Source organism: Pipistrellus hanaki (genome assembly GCF_964339955.1).
Source record: "Pipistrellus hanaki genome assembly, chromosome: 12".
NCBI lineage: Eukaryota > Metazoa > Chordata > Mammalia > Chiroptera > Vespertilionidae > Pipistrellus > Pipistrellus hanaki.
This window is the reverse complement of record NC_140514.1, coordinates 13,527,197-13,549,059: the sequence shown is the minus strand read 5'-3', so window position 1 is coordinate 13,549,059 and position 21,863 is coordinate 13,527,197. Positions and strand designations below refer to the sequence as shown.

Genomic DNA, 21,863 nt, shown 5'->3' with positions numbered 1-21,863 from the left:
GCGATTGATATTGTATATTATTCTGCAACTTAATTTATTGATTAATGTTTTTGAGACCTATTTTTATAAATTCATGGCTTAGATATCTAATTCATTTGTTTAGTTGTGAACTTACTCTTCATGACACATTTATATTTTTAGAGGTGAAAATATTGATCAGACTTGACAAATTTTATCTGCCTTAGAAATAATTTTTGGAAAGTTTGGGGTTTGAGATCAGGGTTATGTTTTTGTTGCATCTATGATAAATTATGGGATGGTAAATAGAAATCTCATCCTCACAACAACTCAAGAATGCCTCCTACTTTTTGGCAATTTTTATTTTGTTTTTGAGTATTACTTAAAGTAAAAATATACTTTTTCTAACATCTAAAAATATTGGAATCATTTAAGCTCTGGTCTTATTGTTTAGTATTTTCAGGATATTACCAGTACCAAGCTCATGGTATTGGTAAGTGTATGGTAAACCTATTTATTTGTAACTTTTAATATATTTAATTTACACCTTTTATTTCAGAGTTCTCTTTCTTTGATCCAAATGATACATCATGCCAGGAAATTCTCTTTGATCCCAAAACTTCTGTATCAGAATTATTTGCCATTTTAAGACAGTGGGTTCCTCAGGTCCAGCAGAACATTGACATTATTGGGAATGAGGTAAGAAATTATCACAATTTAGGATTGTTAATCACATAGATCCCCCTCCTTCCCAATCTAAATGGAAAGATGGTGATAAAAGAGAGACCTTTTAAAGAGTCTGATGTTTGTTCTTTGTATTTCCACGTTTTTACTATAGTTAAATAGTTAGTACTATAAATTCTTTCCATTGTTCCCTCACGCTCCTCACTCTCTTACGTATGGGATTCTGACATTGTAGACTCTTCACAGGAGCAGGCATTTTTGGTACTTTCTTTCTTGTACAAATTAATTTTGTAAACTTAAAGAAATATTTCATGAGGGTATTTGATTATCATCATGTTTTATCTATACTTTTGGGTCGTTTGTTAAAGAGTTAGGCTTAAATACAATTTAAAAATATTTTTTGAAGGTGGGATGAAAGAGTAACTGGTTTCCTTGGCCAGCATATTATCATATTGTAGGAAGAGCGTGCTCACACTCTTTTCAAATACCCTTATACCCATGATAAATAGAATTTTGCTTACTCTTTGAGAGGCTAAGGGACATATTTGGAGTGCTAGATTACCTTGTAATACTCTTCATAAATTTCCTTCAGTCGGTTGGCAAGTTCAGTTTTCATTCTTGTTGGGTGCAGACATAAGATCTCTCCTCAAGAGAAGCCAGTTCTGTCTATACGTGTTGTTGAGAACTAGGCCAAAAAGGCAGGCTTACTTGTTGCCCAGCATCGGTTCAAAGTCAGTGGACTTCAGTAATTGTTGTCATCACCTCTTCCTGGGTTTCCTCAGATTCTTAAGAGAGGCTGCAATGTGAATGACAGAGATGGACTGACAGATATGACTCTTCTACATTATACCTGCAAGTCCGGAGCTCATGGTATTGGTAAGTGTGTGGTAAACCTATTAAATTGCTTAGAACATCTGTATTGGTGCCTGTACAACCATAGTCCCCGGGGGAGCACCTGGCTCTGATGATAGCATTCCCTGAACAAGTGAGATTCAGTTAGGTCCTCCCAGAAACTTACTGCCTTTTCTCCCTTTTCTCAAGGTGGTCTTAACAGCCTCCTGGCACCTCCCAGCCTTTCTGGATCCAAGCTCAGTTTTCTAGGCAACCCAACCCCTGAGGCCCCAGTCCTTAGGCCTGTCTTGGGTCTGTTCTTCATATATAACATGTGCTCATGTTTTCCAAAATTGGTGTTTTCTTATTGTATAAATTTGCCTCTGTTATTTAACTGTTGTGACCATTTCCCTGTTTCCATAGTCTGATATAGTGCTTCTTAAACTATTGATAGTGAAGGATTCTTTTTTTTTCTTTCTATCACGGACTTTTACTTTTATAAAATGAAATAATAAAAAATGAAATCCTATCTAATAAAAGAGCAATATGTAAATTGACCATCACTCCAACACACAAGATGACTGCCCCCATGTGGTCAAAAATGGTTGCCCCCATGTGGATACAGCATGGCTGCCACAAGATGGCCAGCAGGGAGGGCAGTTGGGAGGGACCAGGCCTGCAAGGGAGGGCAGTTGTGGGTGATCAGGCCAGCAGGGGAGGACAGTTGAGAGGGACTACGCCTGCAAGGGAGGGCAGTTGGGGGCAATCAATCCTGCAGGGGAGGGCAGTTAGGGATGACCAGGGAAATTGGGGGCGACTGGGCCTGCAGGGAAGGGCAGTTGGGGGGACTTAGCTTGCAGGGGAGGGCAGTTAGAGGTGACCAGGCCTTCAGGGGAGGGCAGTGAAGGGTGACCAGGCCTGCAGTGGAGGGCAGTTAGGGGCAATCAGGCTGGCAGAGGAGCAGTTAGGCATCAATCAGGCTGGCAGGGGAGTGGTTCGGGGGTGATCAGGCTGACAGGCAGATGCAGTTAGGGGCAATCAGGAAGGCAGGCAGGTGAGCAGTTGGGAGCCAGTAGTCCTAGATTGTGAGAGGGATGTCCGACTACCCAGTAGTAAAGATATAAAATACAAGCCCAAATATTTTCAAAAGACATAAAATGATATTTCAATTAATATACTTATAAGAAATGATTTATAGGAAAAAAAGAAAAGGGCTATAAAAAGTACAAACAAATTTTATTTTGGGACTGGCAGTAATCCTTGCAGCCCACTCTGAGTAGCACTGGTCCCATGTGTTGTTTTTACTGGCTGTGTAGTATTCCATTCTATGGATGTCTCATAATTTATTTAACCGATTTCTTATTATTATACTTTTAGGTTGTTTCAGAATTTTATTCATAATAAAAAGTACTGTGATGAATATCTTTACAGCTAAGTGTTTATCCACAACTCTGAATATTTCCTTATTTTCTTAGACTAAATTCCTTTGAGGTATAAGTGTATATGCAATATATACTATTTGCTTTGGCTTTTGAAATGAGGTCATGGTTAGCCATCCATTGGAACTTAAATTTGTACGGAAGAGAAATAATTTAAAAACCTTCCTTAGGTGATGTTGATACAGCTGTAAAATTTGCAACTCAACTTATTGATCTGGGAGCAGATGTTAGTTTGCGGAGTCGCTGGACAAATATGAATGCTTTACATTATGCTGCTTATTTTGATGTCCCTGAGCTTGTAAGAGTGATTTTGAAGACATCCAAACCAAAAGGCAAGTACTATAAGATCGCCATTAGATGTTACTCATTGAATATTTTATTAGTGGCCTGAAAATGATAATTCAAAGAATTTTTTTTCCTTCCTAATTCATCTTGCTCCATATGACCTCCCATCTCATTTTTTTCAAGAATAGTTTTAAACTTTCTATAGTAAAGATTAGTTACTATCCTTTCACAAAAAGGCTCAGTACAAAGAGATACAAAATAAAAAGTGTTCTCCAGGTTTTTATCTCTCTGCAAATTTCCCAGGATAACATGATTTTATAAATTGTAATTGAATCTTTGTGCTATATAATTCCTTTGTCCTATTTGAGTAGCCAGAAATAGAGCAATAAAATCTTCAGAGCTAAGCATTGAAATCATAAAAGAGTATTTATTTTAGATGGTATTCAGTTCTGAAATTCTGTGTGTCTATGAAATGATAACTTTTTATATGGCCTTTTTTTTTTTTTTTCTCTTCCTGTCTTGATATCTTAAACTTGAACATGAGAATGTCTAAATTGCATCCTAGAATTGACTTTTCCTCTGGTTGTCTTAGGGGTCAGTTTTATTTTCAGGAAATTAGGAGAACAAGCACAGTAGTTAAAGGCAGTGTTTCCCCACGTTTAGATAACTTGACTTAGAGATTCAGTAAATAAGTTTCCCAGAATGTTGGTTTCTAACCTCGGCTGTGTGTAAGTGTCCACTTTCTCTTTGACTTACCCCCGTTTGCCTTTTGGATACTGTTAGGAGGAATGCCTCTCTTGATGGTACGGTGTCTTTAATAAGGCAGGAGAGTTTGTCTTGAGCACATCCTGCTGGTTTCGGTTGAGGTGAGGAATGTGGGCTGGGGTGATTCGATGAAGGTAGGATTGGCAGAACCGGAGGTATAGTAAACTCTTGTTGTAGAAAACATTCAAAATAGGATCCCCAAATCTGAAGGATTTCTTGTTTCTAAGTATAGGATCATGATAATTTATGAAGTTATTAAAATGTCCTTAGAATTGCAAAATTTTATTTCTTATTCTGAAGTCCAAACATTTGTTGAATAAAGTATTATGAAAGAGTACAATATGTAGACATTTATATTTTTAATTAGTTTTTAACTTCTTCTGGGTGTGAACATTCTGCTTTTTTTTTTTTTTTAAGGGTCAGATAGTAAATATAATATTTTAGGCTTTTTATGGTCTCTGTTGCAACTACCAGATTCTGTAGTTGTGGCATTAAAGTAGCCATAGAGAATATGTAAATGAATGTGTGTGGCTATGTCCCAGTAAAACTTTATTTACAAAAACAGATGGTGACTTTGATTTGGCTCGTGGGCCATTGTTTTCTGGGCCTGACCTAAACCCTACTGCCTCATTGTAGTCATCCTGGTAAATAGATTAGAGCAGGGGTCTTCAAACTACGGCCCTCGGGCCACATGCGGCCCACAGAGGAGTCTGATCTGGCCCGCCAGGTTTTTTGGGCAGTGAGCGCAGCCGAGGTGTTACAGTAGGAATTAGTAGTTCATATAGTCCGGCCCTCCAGCTCTCTGAGGGACCGTGATCTGGCCCCCACTTTAAAAAGTTTGAGGACCCCTGGATTAGAGGTTTAATGAGAGATGGTGTGAAGATGGTTGTCTCCACAAATATGTATTATTGCCATTAGTTGCTTTTAAATATAGTTTAGTTTGTGATAGTTAGAAAGCCGATAACATTAATCCATTTTATAATGAAATTTTATTATGCTGAGAACATAATTGGTTAACCAGATTGTAATATGAAAATGTTGTTCCATTGTGAAATGTTGCTTCTGGTGGGTTAAGTCTCAAAAATTGGCCAATGAAGCTCATCCCTCCAGCATTACCCCAAACCCCCAGCCTGTCCCCTTTTACATGACACTAGCCACATTTAGGAATTTAGTTAATATACTTGTGGTGTTTGGTTGCAGATGTGGATGCTACTTGCAGTGACTTTAATTTCGGGACAGCTCTGCACATTGCCGCGTATAACCTGTGTGCAGGCACCGTGAAATGCTTATTGGAGCTTGGCGCCAATCCTGCATTCCGGGTAAGAAGTTAAATTAAAAAATGTAACCATCTAACAGTGCATAGAGAGTTGAATCTAGATTTTTTTTTTTTAGATGATGTTTTTGAAAAACATGTAAGCAAATAATTTATATTTGTGTGTCCCTGTAAAGAGTAATGGTGTTAAATCCTGGTATTGAGTCTACAAAACCTGCTTCCGTTCAGTAACATGAAGTGCTCCTTCAAGTGTTTAAGGATCTTTCATTTGGCTTTTGGTGTATTTATAAATGTTAACTGTCAAATACAAATGCATATATTCAAGTTATATTTCAGTATTAAATTATACTTTAAACTCTTTTGGAAAGAAATTTTTATTCCAGACAATTTTGAAAGATGCACATTTAAAAATGGAGTGAACTTTAAAAAAATCAAATTAAAGGAAAAAATGTATTTTTTCATGGTAATGTTACTGACTTACAAAGTTACCACACAGGGTTGAATTCCATAAACTTTAAATCCCTTCGTATTCTATTGTTTTCACAGCAGTGGCTCTTTTTTTTAGTCCAGTGACAGGGATTCTTCACAGGCAAGAGTGGCAAATGTGTGAGAGAGCCTCTTCTCTTCTCTTCCCTGGCTCTCTCCCCCCCCCCCCCTACTTCTTTGCCACTTTTCTTCCTGTTTAACCTCATCAGTTGGTTTATTAACTCTTCCTCCCTTCCTCTCCCCCTTCCCTATTGTTTATTGGGCACTAGGAGAAAGCAACAATAAAGGAGGTAAAAGTCTTTGTCTTTAAAGAGAGTAGAGTCTAGAGGGGAGGATGGTCAGTAAGCAGTGGTTTTGCTGTAGTGTGCTAAGTTTAGTGGTAGAGGGGTGTGCACGGTGTGCACAGAGGGCCTGTATAGGAGGGGTGTCTGGCAAAGGTGACAGTGAGTGCTCACACCTAGTTAAAATTAACCAGGTACACACAGGAAGGAGGTGAGAAAAGCATTTTAGGCACAGACAGTAGCATGAGCAACTGCTAGAAGACGATAATTCAGTTTGGCCGGAATGTGAGGGTGATCGTGTTTGCTTTTGCTGGTAAACTGTTCACAAAACCCTCTAGTGGAGAGAATATTTTGAACTTAGCAAGATGCAGTTGTTGGCAGTGGCGAGAAAGGCACCAGGTGTTAGACCACTGGAGTCAGACCAGACCTGGGTTCAGCAACCTTGGTACTTGGTTACTTGAGTTCTGGCCAGGAAGGAACTCAGAGCCAAGGCTCACACTATAGGAGTAACAGAGGTAGAGGGAGTGGTAGAACTGGGCTCAGGCAACAAGTCACAGAGGCAAAAGAAGGGGTCTTGGAGCTTAGGAGAGGAAGGTAATGGTAATGGGTGGGAGAAGGGGGGGAAAGGTGAGGGTGGAGAGGGAGGGGAAAGGCACAAGGCTGCTTCCAGGAGGGAGAGCACTTGGGGTCCTCGTCCTGAGGGCTTTTAAGGGTGAGATTTAGGGGAGGTCCCAGGAGGAGATCTTAATAGAATATTCATCAGCTTTCCAGGTGTGTGCCTTCAAGGTCATGGTCCCCACTGATTGGTTGACGCCAGGGCAGGGCCATTAGTCAGTGCTGCTGGCCCTGATGCCAGCTATTTGTCTGGTTTTGCTGTTTTTCTGGGCCTGGAGCTGAAACACAACTGAGGCTTAGATGTACATGACGTGGGTCAGAACCTCATTGTCCCGGGGGCGTGTAATGCTTGAGGGCCGTTCTCCAGCCCCCTCTCCAAGGTTGTGCAACCAGCAAGACTGGCAACAGGGAAGGAAAGGTCAGGGAGTGTCTGATGGGTAAGATCAGTGATACGAAAGGTCAGGGGGTCAAACCATCTGACCAGATTCCTAGGGGAGGAAGGGCCTTGTTTTTCCAGTTTTGCCTGTTGGCTAGGCAGCCGGGGCTTTCCGCCCTGGTGATCTACCGTACCTCTTCCATCATCCTTGGTCTGCTCATGTCTGTCTAACTGCCTACCACACAGCGAGGTATGTCATCGAGGAAAATTGCCAATTCATGCCAGAAATAATAATAGATTACCATATTTTGAAGGTTAGTACTTAAAAAAAAAAATCAGTCACCATGTGGATCATGCTCTGATAACCACTATTTCAGGAAAAGAAAAAAAAAGGAATTCTATAATTAAGCCTTCTTATATTTGCATGAAAATAATCATTGTTATTTTAATGTTTTTTCTTTTTCTTATAATAAATCTTTATTGTTCAGATTATTACAGGTGTTCCTCTCCCCCGCTCCCCTCACCACTACAGCTCCCCTCCGCCTGATTCCCAATCCCATCCCATGCCCTTACCCCCCGCCACTGTCTTCATCCATGGGTGTAAGGTTTTGTCCAGTCTCTTCCCGCACCCCTCAGACCCCCTCCTGGTTCGTAGGTTGCTGCTCAACCATGGAGCCATGCTGGCTGGGCGAAATATTAAAAAAAAAATTTTTATATGACTTTGTAGAGCTCCAAGTAATTGCGAAGTGAAAATTTTCTCTTTTCTTGCAGAACGACAAAGGGGAGATGCCCGCCGATGTGGTTCCTGACCCCGTGGAAATGCCCTTGGAAATGGCCGATGCCGCGGCCACTGCCAAGGAAATCAAGCAGATGCTGCTGGACGCGGTGCCCCTGCCGTGCGATGTCTCCAAGCCCGCGCCCCTGAGCTCCGATCGTGCTGCTAGCAAGGCAGTACTGACCTCAGCCGGCCTGAAGTTGGGGGACCGGGTGGTCATTGCAGGACAGAAGGTATAGTAACCAACTACGGTGTCTGCAGCTGCATTCAAGGTCACTGTGCCTGCGGTCTGGGGTGCATCCAGTGTGGTTAGTTTTGAATCTTTGACAAAAGTTCAGTAAGTAGGTAGAAAGATACTTAATGGAAAATGTGAAATTGAAATGCCTGTTTACCATAAAGCATGATTTAAGAGTATAAACTTATGAACTGAATAATGAAGACATTTCACTTGAATGGGAAAGGAGCGACTCTCGAGGAGCTGCCGCGTGAATGGAGGGCAGCCTCTGCCCTCCTCCGTGATGTTTCCCCCACACCTACTAGTGCTTCACAGAGACGAAGTCTGATTTACTGAGAAAATGGCTTCAGAAAGGGCGGTAAGCTGCTGACTGTTACACTGAGAATGACGCTTACCGACTTCCAGGGGAATATAGTCACAGGACATTTGTCAGCTTTTCGTTGTCCTATCTGTGGGGTAAAGTACCAGGAAATTATGAATTCAGAACATTGGTTTACCTTAGGATTAATATTCAGCGTCTTTCGTAGTAATGAACATACCAGTCAGCTGGGTTCATCTTTATCCTCTTGTTTCCAGTCTCTTTATATATATATATTTTAAATTAATTTCTTTATTGAGTAAGGTATCACATATTTGTCCTCAACCCCCCCATTCCTTCACCACTGGTTAGGCTCATACGTGTGCACATAAGTCCTTTGGTTGATCTCTCCCTTTTATCCCTACCCTCCTTTTGAGGTCCAACAGTCTGACCCATGGCTCCTTATCTCTGGGTCTGTTCTTGTTCATAAGTCTATGTTGTTCACCACTTGAGTGAGATCATGTCTTACTAGAAATATATTTATAAGAATAAAAAATGAGACAAGCAATAATCGTTATGCTGAAAGGCATATGAATCAGTCTGTAGTGAGCTATCAAGAATATATTATAAATTTTTCAAAAGCCTCCTAATATTTAAATTAAAAAAGGGAGAAAGTAGAAGAATATCATGTAAGGAAAAATATCCTGAAAGTAAATTACATCTAGAAAATTTGTACTTTAGAAAATTAATTGTAATGCTATCAGCAAGACACCCATGAAAAACACACATGGTGTCAAAACAAGCCAGAAGAAAAACTTTTGGGGAAAAAATGAAAAAGGATCCCAAGTCAAATTTATAGAAAATATTTCTTTATTAACTTTTGGTTGAGAATATGTTTGTATATTTTCTTTACATTTTTATTTTCTTTTAGCCGATTGCTTGGCTTTTCATTCTCTTAGGAGTGTCTTTCAAAGAGCAGAAATGTTAAATTTTAATCAAGTCCATTTTGTCAACTTTTTCCTTTATGGATTGTGGCTTAGTATTAATATATCTAATAAATTACTATATTTTCTTCTAGGAGTTTATAATATTAAGTATTACATTTAGTTTTGAGTTCATTTTTGTATAAAGTACTAGTTGTGGATAGAAATCCTTCCCTCTTCCCTCCCGTCCCTTTCTTCCCTTCTCCCCTACTCTCTCTTTGTTTTTCTCCCCTCCATCCATTCGTTTCAGCACCATTTTTTCTTTATTAAGATATTACATATGTGTCCTTATTCCCCCATTGCTCCTCCCCACTCATGCCCTCACCCCCCTGGCGTCCGTGTCCATTGGTTAGGCTTATATGCATGCATACAAGTCCTTTGGTTGATCTCTCTCTCTTACTCCCACCCTCCCCTGCCTTCCCTCTGAGGTTTGACCATCTGATCAATGCTTCTCTGTCCCTGAACCAGCACCATTTTTGAAAAGACTATTCTTTCTCTCAAATTGCCTTTGCTTCTATGTCAATTGACCGTATAAGTGTGGGCATATTTCTGGGTCCTATTTTGCTCCATTGCTCTAATGGCTGTGCTTTCTTCAGAACCACTCTGTCAGATTGCTGTAGCTTTATAGCAGTTCTTGCCATCGGATATTTTTAGATCTTCAATATTTTATTTTTTTAGTTCCTTTGCCTTTCCATGGACATTTTAGAATCAGCTTATAGATTTTTGTAAAAAAAATCCTGCTGGGATTTCGAATGAGTTATGTTAAACATAGATCAGGCTTCGGAGAAGTGACATCTTAAAAATGTCAAGTCTTTCCATCACAAATGCGCTAATTTACATTTTACTCTAATTTACATTTTCTTCAGGTTGGAACATTAAGATTTTGTGGAACAACTGAATTTGCAAGTGGGCAGTGGGCTGGCATTGAGCTGGATGAACCGGAAGGGAAAAACAATGGAAGTGTCGGGAAAGTCCAGTACTTTAAATGTGCCCCCAAATACGGTAAGGAGGAGCCTATCTGACGTAATGATAAATAAGCTCAAATACTCAAAATTTCATTCTTTTATTGTCGGAAAATAAAACTCTGTATCCCTGCCCCCACTTCCCATTGCTTATTAATAACCGAAGGGGCTGCATTTTTCCTGCCGAGAGCAGCTCAGGGACTGGGAGGCGTGCTCACAGGAGAACACCAGGTCCCCGGGCCTCCGAAACTCCTGCTTGTGCTGGTATCATGACTGAGCGGAGGACTTTGTTATCAAGGAAATACAGAGCCTGGCGGTTGGAAACTTGACAGATTGGAAAGCAAATGAGGCCAACTTTACTTCCACACTCTTGAGCTGGGACATTTTTTTTTCCGAGAAATGATTGTTTAATTAAATTCATATTCTCTTTCTCTAACACACACACACCCAGACACACACATATACACGTGCACGCGCACACGTACCCTTGACACATTGATTTCAATTTGACCGTTATTGTGTTGTGAATATTTTTCCTTGCCATGAAATATTCTTCTAGAATAGTGGTCACATGTGGCTCTTTGGCCTTTGAGTGTGGCTCTTCCACAAAATGCCATGGCCTGGGCGAGTCTATTTTGAAGAAGTGGTGTTAGAAGTAGTTTAAGTTTAAAAAATTTGGCTCTCAAAAGAAATTTCAATCGTTGTACTGTTGATATTTGACCCTGTTGACTAATGAGTTTGCCGACCACTGTTCTAGAACATTCATTTCCCTGGCTGCACCATATTTCATCTTATTGCCCGGCGGTGAGGCAATATGGTAAATTGCTGAAGAGTGTGGGCTTTGGAGTCTGAGTGCATGGGTGTGAATCAGCTTCTCCAGCTACCAACTGTGTGACCTTTTTTTTTTCTCTTCTTGTGCCTCAATTTATATTTTATAAAATGGGGATAACAATACTACAAGGACTATGAGGATTAAATGTGTTGATGAATATATAAATCCCCTAGCATAGTGCTTGATTCCCTGTAAGCACTCAAAAAATGTTAGCTATTTGCTAGCTGTTACAAATTTATCCAAATGACCAGTTTCCTTCTGTCATACACTTATGATGGAGCCTCATTTGCTTGGTCCATTACTAATTTTTTTTTGTTTAAAAATGATCATTGTATAAGATTTTAAAAACATAAAAAAGGAAAAAGAAGAAAACCATCTATATTTTTTTCTGTTTAACAACTTTGTAACAAAATTTGGATTATATATAGTTATATATTTTGTACTTTTACTTGACAACCAATATAATTTCCCCAAATTTTTAAATATTGTGATTTTTGTGTCTCCACTTCCTTTTTTTTCTAATTTGATGGATGAAAATTTCTGTCTGAATTCATATTTCTCTGATTGTGGAGAAATGAAACCCTTAAATATTTCATGGTAGTATATGTATTTTTTATTTTATCTTGACAGTTACCAAGATATATTCATATTATTTGTCAGTTAACATTTTGGGATATTAGTGTTGTTTTTTTTAAAGCAGTAAGAGTTTTTAAAAATACAAATACATATTTAGGATATGAAGTTCTTTTATTTCTTACAGGTATCTTGTTCAGTTTGTCATTTGCCTTTGAACTTCATTTGCAGTGTTTTTGAACATATAGTTTTATGTAGTTAAAAGGTCTTTGCCTTTTAAAATTTCTTACATTGCACTTAAGCTTAGCTAGATCTTCCTAATATAATCATTAGTTCTAAGTTTTATTCTTTTGAATGTTTTAATTTTTTTAAACTACATTACTTAAACAATTGGGAATTTATATGGTTAGTTGTGAGAGATGAAGAATTTAATTTTAATTTTCCTCTATTAGCTAATCTTGGCACCTGTCAAGCAGACCAAGGGCAAGATCAAAACCATTAGCAACACACATGGCAGATGTAAATCAGATGGCTGGGAAGTGCTTATATTGTAATATAATATAAGATCTCATCATCCAAAGGAGAGGCATGCTTGATTAGGACAAAGCTGGATACCCCCAAGAACCTTGCCTCTGTCTTCCTTTACAAACTTGAAGGCAAGTTGGGGGGCAAGAATCATGCGTTGGGTTATGCAAAAGAGTGGGAGCAATCTTCCTGCCGAGCCAGCGTGGTGTTCTGAGCCCAGTCCAGACGGGTTATAGAAGTAAACCAGAGATTGCTCTGGCTCTTGAAATCTACTTGCTCCTCACAATATGCAAATGTGACCTCGAAATCTTTGGGCACACATCTTCAGTAGCATTGTATACATTTATATTTCCAGATATAAAATAATCCCCCCACACCCCCCCAAATTCGTGGCAATACAGAATGTGATCATCATCAAGGGCTAGTGTGTATGTGTGTGTGTGTACGTGTTTGTCAAAGAAAAGAATAGAAAGTCAAGGAAAATTGGGTAGGTGGGAGACAGAGCAGAACATTGTGGATAAATCAAAGAAGTAGGAAAATCAGGGTACGGCATTGTAGAGTCCAGGGGGAGGAAAGAGTCAAGATCGGCAGCAAAGTATCACCGCTGACACTTGTTATACTTGTGAGCTAGTACAAAACACTCACGTTCTGTAGAATCTTGATCATTTCTACAATTTTAAAATAAGTTGGTTCTAATATATTACATTTTACTCATGATTTCAGTTAGGTTATAAACACTCAATGGAAGTGTATAATATACATATTAGGACTTTATTTTCTTTTTAAATATCTGGACTTTTTTTTTTTAAAAATAAAAATGTCTTAGCAAGATAATCTTGTTATTTATAGTCCATATCCACTGTGATGTCTATACATACTTACTGATACTGTATACTTTTTTTTGGATAAACTTATTTTTAAATGGAATTCTGTGCTCCCAGCCATTGCATTTGGCACTCCCTCCCTGTGTCCATGCATGCCTCCTTCCCCAGCACACACTGTATTGTTTCTGACCGGCAGGAGCCGAGGGCTAGGCGTTTAGGAAAGGTTATATTTTATACTCAAAGGATTTTTTATTTCCCTGTATGTGTAAGGCACTGTAATTCGGAACAGTGGGGGGAATGCAGAGATGAGCAATACTGAATTTTGTCTTCTAAAGCTGTACAGGCTTGAAGAGAGATAAAACGTGGACATAAAAAGCTTTAATGTGAGAAAATATGAGTCTGAAAGGAGGTAGCGATAAAGTGACACAGAAGAGTGGTTTTTATATCATATAGTGCGCTATTTGTCAATATCTTAGAAATGATTGTAATGGAAAACTGTGACCTTTACTCTTTTCTCTTTCCCCTATATTTCACTTAACGTCTGATTATGTGTCTTGTATGGGATTCTCAAGTTATTGTGTATGTTGTTTGTCTTGACAACTAGGTTGTAAGCTCTTTGAGGGCATGTACTGTGTCTTTCTGTCTGTCACTACAGGACACCTAGTGGGTGCTAAAAAAGAACTTAAAGATTGATATTACTAAGTAGTTGTACTGGTTTTGAAATGCTTTTTTAAATTGCTTAACACCAAAATTCTACATTCTCCCTTAGGCATTTTTGCACCTCTTTCAAAGATAAGTAAAGCAAAAGATCGAAGGAAGAATATAATCCACTCTCCTTCTACAAAAGCTGTGCCTCTCACCAGGTCCCAGAAAATTGATGTGGCTCATGTAACATCGAAAGTGAATACTGGTAAGTCCAACCAGAAAGTTAAATATCTCCTTCAGCATTTCAATCTTATTTGTGGAATGTCTCATAAGTAGATTGTTTCACACCCCCTTTGCTACCTAACTACGAATCTAATAAAACCTGCATCTTAGTGTATTTTTAAAGCTCAGTCATAGTTTATGATTTTAATTCCTGATAAGAGTATTTCAGATCTGTTCCTTTCCTTCCTACTATCTCCATAATCTTACCATTCTCCTCCTCTAACATCAGAGTTAGAGTTTATACCTCTAAAAATCTTTCATAGTTGCTTTATGTTTGTCACCTGTTCAGGAGTTTCAGTCACTTGTGTTTTTGTGTTTTTTTTTTTGTTTTTTTTTTATCAGGAAAAAAACCCAGGTCTGACTCCTGGACCTGGCAGCCAGAGCGCTTTGTCTGTTTGATGGAGTCGGATGGCTCCCGAGTCGAGGATGGTTTGCTGCATCTCACTGTCCCCCCGGGCAGCGGGCAGCACGTTGATCTCCCTCCTCGCTGAGAGCTTGGTCTCAGGCTCGCTTCCCAGCGCAGTCATTTGACTTCTGCCTTTTGAGGCTTCAGTGATCCTGTCCTTCCTTTTTCAGATCCTGTTTCTCCATTAAACTTCCCCAGTGACCCCAGATCTCTCTGATCTCTTCGTCCCCTAACTGCTCCACACTCTGATCCACACCACCTGACTGTTCTTTGTTCTTTTGGGTTTTGTCCTCTGACTCCGGTACTCGGGCAGGTCTTTTATTCTGTCGGTGAAATTTGAAGTTTAAACAGATGGTGAGGGCATTTTGTCCTTTTGTATGCTCTGCAGCACATTGCACAAAACAGGAGTGCGACGCATGCTTGCTAACTCATTCAGACCCAATGCAGAAAAGGCTTTCTGTTGGGACTGAAGGATTCTGTCCAGCAACTTTGATGGCCTTTCCAACCTGTTCTGTTGGGTTTTTTGAATATCCCTGTGTAACACCGCACTTCCTAATTGCTGTAGTTTTGTAAAAAATACTTCTTGGCATCCAGTAGAAGAAAGCCTCCTACCCTGAATTAGTGTCTTACCTATTTGTGCCCTTATAAATCACACTTCTGTGTAAATTTTAGGAAAAGCCGTTAAGTTTCATTTAAAATATATTTGTTGACGTCTTAACGGGTATTGCATTTAAACTTCAAATCAGGGTAGAATGGACATCTTTATAATATTCAGTCTTTGAATGATGAGCTTGGGATATCTGTTTAGTTAGGTCCTTCAGAAGTATCTTAATCAGATTTTATAACTTTCTCTACAGATGTCTTGTACCTGTTTTGTTAGGTCTATTTCTAGGTCTTCATATTTTTTGAAGCTATTGTAAATGGAATCCTTTAAGCTCAAACCCCGAAGTTCCAAGCAGACAGGGAATAAAAGCTCAAAGAGAAGCCCTCCACTTCCCGTTTGGGAGACAGAACGTGGAGGAAATCTTCCTGAGTGCTTCCTTCCCCCTTTGGCTCTTCCCCACCTCACCCTGGGCAGCCCTGTGTGGTGCAACAGGCCCCTGACCCCCAAGGGAGAACCCTTGCCTCTGACCAGAGAAACTGGGGTCCCAAGAACATGCCTGGAATCCCCACTAGTTTTCCTTCTTTTATTTTCACACCTTGCCCCAAGGCAGAATCTGCTTCAGGAGATGGTAGGACAGAGCTGGGAATTAAAACCTAGACATTGTATCCAGAATACCAGGAGGGGTATCCCCCCCCCCCCGCCCCCCCCCCCCCCCCCCCCCGCCCGGGTAGGAAAATATCAGGGAGACCATGGATGGGCGGGAGCTCAAGAAAGTGACCTGAACATGCTGGGTGTGAAGTCTTGGGCTTACTCCCAGGTTGGATTTGCTCGGATCTGCCTGGTCCCACACTGGTGCTAGGTGGCACAACACATGAGATGGATCGCAAAAGGGCTTTGGCAACTGGACTGACATTGGAACCACAGTCACAGAAGGTGGGGAACTTTCAGCCTGAACCTAACTGGGTCGACTTCTGGCCAAAACAAGACAAAACAAAACAAAACAACATCTCCATTGGAGTTAAACAGGACCCAGAGTCCTCTACAATAATATTCACAGTCTATGGGATACAACCCAAAATTGCTCAAAATGTGAATGATCAGGGAAATATCAATCTCTCTCAAAGGATGATCAAAAGATGCCTGTCCTGAGATGATATAGAGTTTAAAGAAATACAATAACCAGTGCTCCTAGAATTAAGGAAACACTCCTTAAACAAATGGAAAGTTTCAGTACAAAAATGAAAATAAAAAAAGAACCAAATGATGCATGTGTACACACACACAGAAGAATGGGGGTAATCTGAGATCAGTGGATTTTATCAGTGTCAGTATTCCTGTTATCTATTGTATAATAATAAAAGCATAGTTTGGCTCAGTGGATAGAGTGTTGGCCTGCGGACTGAAGGATCCCAGGTTTGATTCCGGTCAAGGGCATGTATCTTGGTTGTGGGCACATCCCCAGTAGGGAGTGTGCAGGAGGCAGCTGTTTCTTTCTCATTGATGTTTCTAACTCTATCCCTCTCCCTTCCTCTCTGTAAAAAAAAAAAATCAATAAATATATTTTTAAAAATCCTATATAATAAAAGGCTAATATGCAAATTGACCAAATGGCAGAACAATCAGTCACTGTGATGCACACTAATCACCAGGAGGCAGATGCTCAATGCAGGAGCACCACTCAGCCAGAAGCTGGGCTCATGGCTGGCAAGTGAAGTGGCAGTGGCAGGAGCTTTTCCTGCCTCCGTAGCAGTCAGACATCTCCTGAGGGCTTCTGGACTGCTAGAGGGTATAGGCTGGGCTAAGGGGATCCCCACACCTTCCCCTGAGTGCATGAATTTTATGCACCGGGCCTCTAGTATAATAATAAAAGTGTAATATGCTAATTTGGCTATACCGTCTAACAACCTTCTGAATGACTTTCTGGATAAAGCCAGGATTGAGGCAGCTGACAGGCGCTGGGGCTGCGAAGGCCTACTCTTGCACGAATTTTGTGCATCGGGCTTCTAGTCTTCTATAATAATAAAAGCATAATATGCTAATTAGACTGGATATCCTTCCGACGTCCTTCCAGATGAAGCTGGGGTTGCGAGGGCTGAGTCCCTTGCATGAATTTCGTGCACCAGGCCTCTAGTGTTGTTATAATACGTTTTGTAAAATGCTGTCTTTGGGGGAAAGTGTACAAGATCTCCCTGTATTGTTTCTTACCACTGCATGTGAATCTCCGGTTTATCTCAACAAAAAATTAAAATATTAAGAAAGGACCAAACAGATATTTTAGAACTGAAAAGTAAATTCACTCTGGGTTGTTTCCCAAAGTCTCTTACCCACCTGTCCATTCAGCTCCTGCTGTTGCCGCTCTGGCCTCATTCCTGGCCTGTGTAACAACTTCTACCTGGTCTCTGTGTCCAATCTCTCCTCTAGTTTCTGCCTCAACTGTGCTGTCAGGGTCTCGTCATTCACCTGTAACTGTTCTTGCCAGTCCTCCTCTCCAAACCCGCCAGAGGCTCGCTCCTTATCGAAGGGTTCCAGTCCTTAGCCAGCACTGCCTCTTCTAAGATTTTACTCTGACCGAATCTCTCCAGTTTACTTGTCCCCCAGCCCCAGACAACTCTTTATTCCAGCCACACTGCTCATCCTTGTCTGACTCTGTCTTTGAGACTTTATTTGGTTCCTCCAGAAAGCCTAACCCCCAGTTCTTTCTGACCACACCTCCAGTATTCTCTAGAACAGTGTTTCTCAAACTTTTGACATATGCGTACCCCTTCTATAATTTTCGTAACGCTGAGTACCCCTCGTACTCATGAGAATGTAGAATTAGGTGCAGCTAAGCACGGTGCAGTGCATATCCCCACCAAACTCCGGTGCAACGCGTACCCCCACCAAACTCTTCCCGTACCCCTGGGGGTACGCGTACCACACTTTGGGAAACACTGCTCTAGAAGAAATCAGACCCACCCCTCAAGACCCATCTCAACACGCAATCTGGTGGAGGCATTTATTTATCTTTGTAGCCACAATTATTGTCCCCTCTTCTTCTGCTAGTGCTTATATCAAATTGTCCTCCCATTTTAGTTATCCATCTCCATGTCTTTCTACCTCACTGACAAGGACAGGTCTCCTGTAGGGCTCAGACCATGTCTTCTTCATGTTTGCGATGCTACAGTGCCAAGCACCGCTCTCCACCCAGAGTGCTTTGTGAGTGAGTGGGACAGGAATGGATGTCGGTGGAATTGAAAACTGGTGCAGTGCCCTAGGTTTATTGTTTACATAATTTGGTTCTTTAGGATTGAAACAGGAGTCTTAATAAGGGAGAGTGTTATTCATGAGCTTTTTTTTTCTTTAGTGAATTTTTTGTGGGAGTTGGGTGTATTGAGAGTCGGGTAGTCATTTTCAAAATACCAGTGGCAAAGGATACAGGATATTTTACTACCTGACTCTCATTTAAATGAGTAATTACTTGTGAAATTTGTTTTTACCTGAAGTTTAGTATCTAAATAATGAACTTGCATGCTCATACCTGTGAAATGATGTAAATCGTTTGCAAGTCCTCGCAAGTGTGCAACTGTCCCAGCTCAGCTGCATTTGTTTGCTTTGCCGGCCAGCCTTGTGCATGCACGTCTGACAATCCAGTAGCTGTGCTGTAAATGCTTTCTGTTATTTAGATTTCTTAATGGAGTGTTAAGTACGTTTAAAATACACTGTAGTGATATTTGGGGAAACAGGTTTTCAGGTGGGCTATGAATGCATTTTTTTTCCTCTCCCTTTAAATAATGAATTATTGGCTCCTGCTGTCTGTGGATTTATTATCCAGCATGTTTTCAGAAGTGGGTAAGATTTAGGTGGAAGGGCTGTCTGTACTGAAAAAGAAAGTTTGTTTTTATGTGTAACGATAAGCAGAATTCTTCCTGCTGAGCTTGCTTCCTGCTGTGTTCCAGGGTTAACGCCACCAAAAAGAGACAGCACTTCGGAATCGACGCTCTCGCTGCCAGCTGGTGAGGAACCGAAAACCGTGACGGAGAAAGATGGTAACACACTTTGTAATCCTGTCCTCAAAGTGACATCTCCTGATGGCACTTTACAGAAATTTAGTGACATAGCTTCTATGGGGCTAAATTTTAAAGTTTTTCAGGGAAAAATCATTATAGTAAACATTTGTCCTTGAAAAATCCCCTAAGCAGCAATTACTCAAGTAGGTATATGTTTTTATATAAAATCCTGCGAGGTGCAAAAATGCCTAAGTTCACTCTTGCATACTTACATTAGAGAACTATATTGAGAGCAAAAGGACATTACATTTTGTAAATGGCTTGATAAAAAGATTTAAAGTTGCCTTTAGCTTTCAAATCATCAGGTTGAATAGATCAAGAATAGAAAATTCAGGAGTATTCCTGCGTGCCTTCAGGTTAATTCAACACATTTAAATATTAAACTTTGTTACCTTAACACATATTAGCAGTGTTGTTTGCATAATAAGATGGGATTGTACTGTCCATCTAAAGTGAGAGGCGGAGGGAGTGATAGGTAGTCAGCTGAAGTCTCCTGATGTGACGACGTGGTCCTGTATAAGATTGTCATCAGACAGTCTGATTCCTTAAAATACAGCTGCTTGGGTTATAAGGTCTTTTCTGCATCAGCTGTCTCTGCATGAAACCAGGCATGTAATTCAGCACCAGGCAATCCACAATTGGGGAAGCTAAGTGGCGAGTTTCAGGAGGATTTACCTGGAGAGGTGTCTCATCGGCTCACTTCCTGTGCTCGCCCTTTGACGTGTTCTTTTCCTTTCCCCGTGTCAGTTCACCTGCCTGGATCCATCAGCAGCTTGTCCTCTGCATCTTCCTTGGAGCACAAGCAGAGCCGCCCCAGGAAACTGAACGCACGTGGCAATGGCAAGCAGACCACGAGCAAAAGCCCGTCTGCGCCATCGAGGGCCAGCGCTGGTATCTATGGCTTTTTCAACCAGGCTTTCTTGGTGGTTTTTATCTTGGTCTGTTTGTAAGTAGATTTGCTCTTTTTAAATGTGTAGAAGGAACCCTTGACTTCAATCAGATTGAACCTCTTGCACCCTTCCCTGTGTCCCCACAGCCCCTGCCTCCTTCCCAACTCTCAGCTCCTTGCCTAGCCTCTGCTCAAGCCTTTCACCCATCTGGTTGACTTCTATTCCCCATGTGTCTAAGGCCTCCCACCCCTTAAGGTTCATTATGGAACTCTGGGACACACCCTCAGATAATTGGAAATGTATGGTTTGCTATCTTCCTTATCTCTTTCCCAACATAAACCAAATAATAACTAACATGTACTGTATACTTACTACTTTGGGTACTATTCTAGGCACTTTACATACCTTATTTTATGTAATTCTCAAAATAAACCTATGGAATAGGTACCAATGTTAACCTCATTTCATGAATGAGGAAACTGAGGCTGAGGGAGGAAAGCCATAGCCGTGTGTAAGTGGCTCCCCTGGGCTTCACCCCCAGGTCTGACTGCTGCTTTCTCTGCTGCTGTTTAGTCCATCTGCGTCCCAGGTCTCGTTAACTCTTCCCCACGCCACAGGGTCCCCAGTCCCCGCCAGGCAGACAGTAGTGAGCTGAGCCCTTGCCTCAGTACAAGCGAGTCTACACTGCCGCAGTGTGGGCGACCTCACTGCGCTGTTGGCTCAGACGGGCCTTGTGGAGTCTCTTCACGTCGCTGCTCCTATAGGACTGGACGTTTCCATGTAATTTAATATGAGAGCTCTCACCCTCAGAATTTCGTTTCTCACATCATGCATATTGGCTTCTGCACATGCTTTTGTGTCATCTTCATATTTTAAAAGCATGCTTCCTCCAGTTTTACCCACTATTTAAAACCCTGTAGGAAGGGTCAGAGGCTCTCCTAATACGTTGACCATGATGTCCGGCTCAGATGTGGTTTTAACCAGCCGAACCCTGCCAGCATCTGTGCAGCTTGAACCTGAGAGTCTGGGTTTAACCCAGGTGTGCCACCTGGCTCCTGTGAACACCCTGTCTTAGTTCATTTCTGAGTTTGTGTCTTTCCTATGATTATAATTCTTATGAAAAACACGCTGAGACTGTGAAGTGCTATGAGATATTAGTTACTTGAGGGCCTAGGGTTGTTTAGCATTGCCCTTTATCCAGGTCTCCCTCCTCCTCCTCCCTGGGTTTACTTGTTGCCATAGTTTCTCCCCTTTCACAGGGTGACGTACCCTTTACCCCCTACCCTCCTGTGGGGTTCTCTAGGTCTCCCCAGATAACAGCTGTTCTGCCTGGCTGTGGGGGTGGGAGAAGCCACCAGGCCCACCTCTTCTCTGTTATAATTGGACAGCTCTCTGGGCAGGATTCTCCAGGACTTCTGATGTTTAACAGGGCATTTCAGGGTTTAGCCTTGAGTCAACATGAGGGGTTTTGTTCCTAATAAGGAAATCAGATGGGGGTCACTGGAACCTTATAGCAATTTCACCTCAAATCACATTCCTATGTGTATCATTTACACCAAGTCCCAGGGAACGACTCTAATTGTAGGACTTTACAATTGGCCAATGACAGCCCATGGCCAAATCCAACCTGCCACCAGTGTTTGTAAATAAGCTGTTATTGGAGCGTGCCACGCCCACCCTTGTCCATGTCAGCTTTTGTGCTGCAACAGCAGAGCGGAGTCGTTGTGACAAAGCCGAAAGCACTTACTCTCCAGCCCTTGACAGAGAGTGCTAACCTCTGTTCTCGGAGCGGGTGCCACTGGGCAGTTCGGACAGATTGATCAGGAATTGTGTGTGTTCAGTTCCCACGGCCAGAATTTTCTCAGGCAACTCTTCACGTCTCCTTGAGTAGCTTGACCTCACATGAGAGAAACAAAAGGGTAGATTGGCGATCTTCACAAGAACTTTCAAAACATGCAATTCCTGTTGACTTAGTAAAGGGCACTGACCT

At 41.2% G+C, this 21,863-nt stretch overlaps 1 protein-coding gene across 3 annotated transcripts in view; it reads left to right on the top strand.

Annotated features, from left to right (window-relative positions):
* Window positions 1-21,863, top strand: part of CLIP4 (CAP-Gly domain containing linker protein family member 4) — a 48,796-nt gene that overhangs the window by 11,270 nt on the left and 15,663 nt on the right. For 2 of the 3 annotated variants that reach the window (XM_084900785.1, XM_084900784.1), the window contains exons 3-11: window positions 518-657; window positions 1,425-1,518; window positions 3,083-3,244; window positions 5,163-5,281; window positions 7,765-8,001; window positions 10,151-10,286; window positions 13,770-13,910; window positions 18,873-18,962; window positions 19,731-19,874. In XM_084900785.1, coding sequence (XP_084756911.1) covers window positions 518-657; window positions 1,425-1,518; window positions 3,083-3,244; window positions 5,163-5,281; window positions 7,765-8,001; window positions 10,151-10,286; window positions 13,770-13,910; window positions 18,873-18,962; window positions 19,731-19,874 — 1,263 coding nt within the window. The remainder of the gene's footprint in view (window positions 1-517; window positions 658-1,424; window positions 1,519-3,082; window positions 3,245-5,162; window positions 5,282-7,764; window positions 8,002-10,150; window positions 10,287-13,769; window positions 13,911-18,872; window positions 18,963-19,730; window positions 19,875-21,863) is intronic. The other variant, XM_084900786.1, reaches the window with a different exon arrangement.